Source organism: Oncorhynchus nerka, unplaced genomic scaffold (genome assembly GCF_034236695.1).
Source record: "Oncorhynchus nerka isolate Pitt River unplaced genomic scaffold, Oner_Uvic_2.0 unplaced_scaffold_1629, whole genome shotgun sequence".
NCBI classification, from domain to species: domain Eukaryota; kingdom Metazoa; phylum Chordata; class Actinopteri; order Salmoniformes; family Salmonidae; genus Oncorhynchus; species Oncorhynchus nerka.
Genome location: NW_027039686.1, coordinates 60,018 through 64,592, shown reverse-complemented (window position 1 = coordinate 64,592; position 4,575 = coordinate 60,018). Strand labels below are relative to the sequence as shown.

At 43.6% G+C, this 4,575-nt stretch overlaps 1 protein-coding gene across 1 annotated transcript; it reads right to left on the bottom strand.

Moving 5' to 3' along the window:
- Positions 1–304: 304 nt before the first annotated feature.
- On the bottom strand, positions 305–1,306 carry LOC115118956 (trace amine-associated receptor 13c-like). Its single transcript, XM_029647681.2, has one exon. The coding sequence runs from the start codon at positions 1,245–1,247 to the stop codon at positions 378–380; it is 870 nt and encodes a 289-aa protein (XP_029503541.2). The 5' UTR covers positions 1,248–1,306; the 3' UTR covers positions 305–377.
- Positions 1,307–4,575: the final 3,269 nt, after the last annotated feature.

Sequence of the window (4,575 nt, the reverse complement as noted above, 5' to 3'; positions counted from 1 at the left end):
TAGAATTTATCATGAAATAATATGGAACAACCACAGACTTTAGTATTTGGAATATACAACCCAAAATGACAATGTCTTTTATAAAACAAGCGTATGCCTTCTCCAAGTCGTTCCAATCCAATCCAATCCAATCCAGCCAAATCATTCTCAAACAACACCACATGTATCTATGATGAGAACACAGAGGTAATGTGAATATATTGTTACATGAAAGAAGCAATAACAACAAATAGTATAACATAAAAGTTTTATTTAACTATGTCAAACTAGGGAATAAAAACATAGGAACTATGAACACCTTAACTTCACCCGAGTTAAAATAATTTTAGCTGTCACTTTGAACCATGGATAAAAGAAAGCATAAATTATTGGATTAATTAAGGAATTAACAAGTGGAAGAAAGCTGATGATGAATGATGATACGTTGTCAATGAAAATAAAAAATATATAAAATTGAATTGGAATCCAACAAATGAGATAGTTGATAACAACAATAGACAGAGTTTTTGTTGCTTTTCTCTCAGACTTATTTGCCTGTCCAGTTTTAACACCAGACACACTGGCAGCCTCTTTGAAAATACCTTTCTGGCCTGTGATCTGGCCACCACAAAGATTTTCATATAAAGTGTTATAATAATAGAGCACGGGACAACCATTGTAATTACAAGGTCAATTATATTTCCCCACATAAACCCTTCAACAATAAAACATTCTTTCAAACACTGACTGGGTACCTGTACATTTACAAATATTTTTATAATAGCAGCATCATATATGATATAAAAACACCAGGTAATGGATATACAACACATCATTCTTGTTATTGTTATTTTAGAGTGGTACAATAAGGGATCACACACAGCAACATAGCGGTCAATAGATATCAAGACCAAATTTCCCAGAGATAAGGAAGCACATAAACAAGTGATGTAGAAATAAAACACACAGAAATGTTCCCCAAATCCCCAGCACGATTCCATTAATGCTACAGTCGTTACTGGTATCACAATCAGTCCCACCAGGAGATCTGACACAGCCAGAGAGAGGATGAGCAGGTTGGTTGGAGTGTGGAGCTGCTTGAAGTGAGAGATGGAGATGATCACCAGTACGTTCAAAAATACTGTAACTGCTGAAATCAATGAGAAGAAGATGTACAGTGTTATGTAGATAGATGTCGATAGCAAAGCCTTTCTGCAAGAAGAGTTTCTTTCCTGAAAACAGTATTGAACATCTTCATGTTCCTCCATTTGTAGAAAATGATCAAAATGCTGAGGTCCTGCTCCTGCTTGGTCCTGTGTGTGACCCTGTCAGGTCCACCTTCTGACAAACTCTGAGCTCTGCCTCTCTATTTATCCCTGAATGACTGACAGCCATTCCCCTCCGGAGTCTCTCTGCACACGCATAGGCACGCACGCACACACACACACACACAAGTGAGCACAGAAAAACAAGGGGTTGGAAAAAAATGTATTTGTGAAAGCATGATGTAATGTATGACAAGATTGGATGTTGCCACCTAGCCTGTCCTTCGGCCTGACTGACATTTTAATGGAAAAATTACAGTTCTGGTGATGATTTGCTCAATGTTTTACATGGGAAATAGCATAACTGTGTAAGACTAACTGTTTTGGGTTTTGTCATTGCTCAGTTTGGACCAGAACCCACAACATCAGGAGACATGTCAGCACTCCACATGTTAGCTGGCCAGGGTGTAGTAAACAAATATATATATATTTAGCTTGTCAAGTAATTTTTTTTTTATTTCACTTTTATTTAACCAGGTAGGCTAGTTGAGAACAATTTCTCATTTACAACTGCGACCTGGCCAAGATAAAGAATAGCAGTGTGAACAGACAACAACACAGAGTTACACATGGAGTAAACAATAAACAAGTCAATAACACAGTAGAAAAAAAGAGTCTATTTTTTTTAACCGTTATTTAACTAGGCAAGTCAGTTAAGAACAAATTCTTATTTTCAATGACGGCCTAGGAAGAGTGGGTTAACTGCCTGTTCAAGGGCAGAACGACAGATTTGCAACCTTCCGGTTACTAGTTCAACGCTCTAACCACTAGTCCAACGCTCTAACCACTAGGCTACCCTGCCGCCCCATATACATTGTGTGCAAAAGGCATGAGGAGGTAGGCGAATAATTACAATTTTGCAGATTAACACTGGAGTGATAAATGATCAGATGGTCATGTGCAGGTAGAGATACTGGTGTGCAAAAGAGCAGAAAAGTAAATAAATAAAAACAGTATGGGGATGAGGTAGGTAAATTGGGTGGGCTATTTACCGATGGACTATGTACAGCTGCAGCGATCGGTCAGCTGCTCAGATAGCAGATGTTTCAAGTTGATGAGGGAGATAAAAGTCTCCAACTTCAGCGATTTTTGCAATTCGTTCCAGTCACAGGCAGCAGAGAACTGGAAGGAAAGGCGGCCAAATGAGGTGTTAGCTTTAGGGATGATCAGTGAGATACACCTGCTGAAGCGCGTGCTACGGGTGGGTGTTTCGCTTCAAGTGACTCCTCTCATCAACACAAATTCAATGGAGCATTTTTTCTTATGTTCTATTAGCTACATGGTGACATTCAACATGTTTCATCCAGAATATTGCGAAGAGGATTTGAAACAAAGAGTTGGATTTAGATTATGTTAGAAACTCAGCTACAGCCAATTCCAGCACCAAGAGGGTAGATGACAAATGCGGTGCCTGATAAGTAATTTTTTCTGCAAGCTACCTAGCTAGCTAGCTTTAATTTATCTACTGAAACCCATATTGTGTAATACTGGCTAACATACTACTCTATTAAACAAGCTAAGCGTCAGTACAGAGACAAAGTGGAATCTCAATTCAATGGCTCAGACACAAGAGGCATGTGGCAGGGTCTACAGTCAATCACGGACTACAAGAAGAAACCCAGCCCAGTCACGGACCAGGATGTCTTGCTCCCAGGCAGACTAAATAACTTTTTTGCCCGCTTTGAGGACAATACAGTGCCACTGACACGGCCTGCAAAGAAAACATGCGGTCTCTCCTTCACTGCAGCCGAGGTGAGTAAGACATTTAAACGTGTTAACCCTCGCAAGGCTGCAGGCCCAGACGGCATCCCCAGCCGCGCCCTCAGAGCATGCGCAGACCAGCTGGCCGGTGTGTTTACGGACATATTCAATCAATCCCTATACCAGTCTGCTGTTCCCACATGCTTCAAGAGGGCCACCATTGTTCCTGTTCCCAAGAAAGCTAAGGTAACTGAGCTAAACGACTACCGCCCGTAGCACTCACTTCCGTCATCATGAAGTGCTTTGAGAGACTAGTCAAGGACCATATCACCTCCACCCTACCTGACACCCTAGACCCACTCCAATTTGCTTACCGCCCAAATAGGTCCACAGACGATGCAATCTCAACCACACTGCACACTGCCCTAACCCACCTGGACAAGAGGAATACCTATGTGAGAATGCTGTTCATCGACTACAGCTCGGCATTCAACACCATAGTACCCTCCAAGCTCACATCAAGCTCGAGACCCTGGGTCTCGACCCCCGCCCTGTGCAACTGGGTACTGGACTTCCTGACGGGCCGCCCCCAGGTGGTGAGGGTAGGCAACAACATCTCCTCCCCGCTGATCCTCAACACGGGGGCCCCACAAGGGTGCGTTCTGAGCCCTCTCCTGTACTCCCTGTTCACCCACGACTGCGTGGCCACGCACGCCTCCAACTCAATCATCAAGTTTGCGGACAACACAACAGTGGTAGGCTTGATTACCAACAACGACGAGACGGCCTACAGGGAGGAGGTGAGGGCCCTCGGAGTGTGGTGTCAGGAAAATAACCTCACACTCAACGTCAACAAAACTAAGGAGATGATTGTGGACTTCAGGAAACAGCAGAGGGAACACCTCCCTATCCACATCGATGGAACAGTAGTGGAGAGGGTAGCAAGTTTTAAGTTCCTCGGCATACACATCACAGACAAACTGAATTGGTCCACTCACACTGACAGCGTCGTGAAGAAGGCGCAGCAGCGCCTTCAACCTCAGGAGGCTGAAGAAATTCGGCTTGTCACCAAAAGCACTCACAAACTTCTACAGATGCACAATCGAGAGCATCCTGGCGGGCTGTATCACCGCCTGGTACGGCAACTGCTCCGCCCTCAACCGTAAGGCTCTCCAGAGGGTAGTGAGGTCTGCACAAACGCATCACCGGGGCAAACTACCTGCCCTCCAGGACACCTACACCACCCGATGTTACAGGAAGGCCATAAAGATCATCAAGGACATCAACCACCCGAACCACTGCCTGTTCACCCCGCTATCATCCAGAAGGCGAGGTCAGTACAGGTGCATCAAAGCTGGGACTGAGAGACTGAAAACAGCTTCTATCTCAAGGCTATCAGACTGTTAAACAGCCACCATTGAGTGGCTGCTGCCAACACACTGTCATTGACACTGACCCAACTCCAGCCACTTTAATAATGGGAATTGATGGGAAATGATGTAAATATATCACTAGCCACTTTAAACAATGCTACCTTATATAATGTTACTTACCCTACATTATTCATCTC

Coding starts and splice junctions, on each gene's coding strand:
- LOC115118956 (XM_029647681.2), bottom strand. CDS start 1,247: ATGGAGGAACATGAAGATGTTCAATACTGTTTTCAGGAAAGAAACTCT.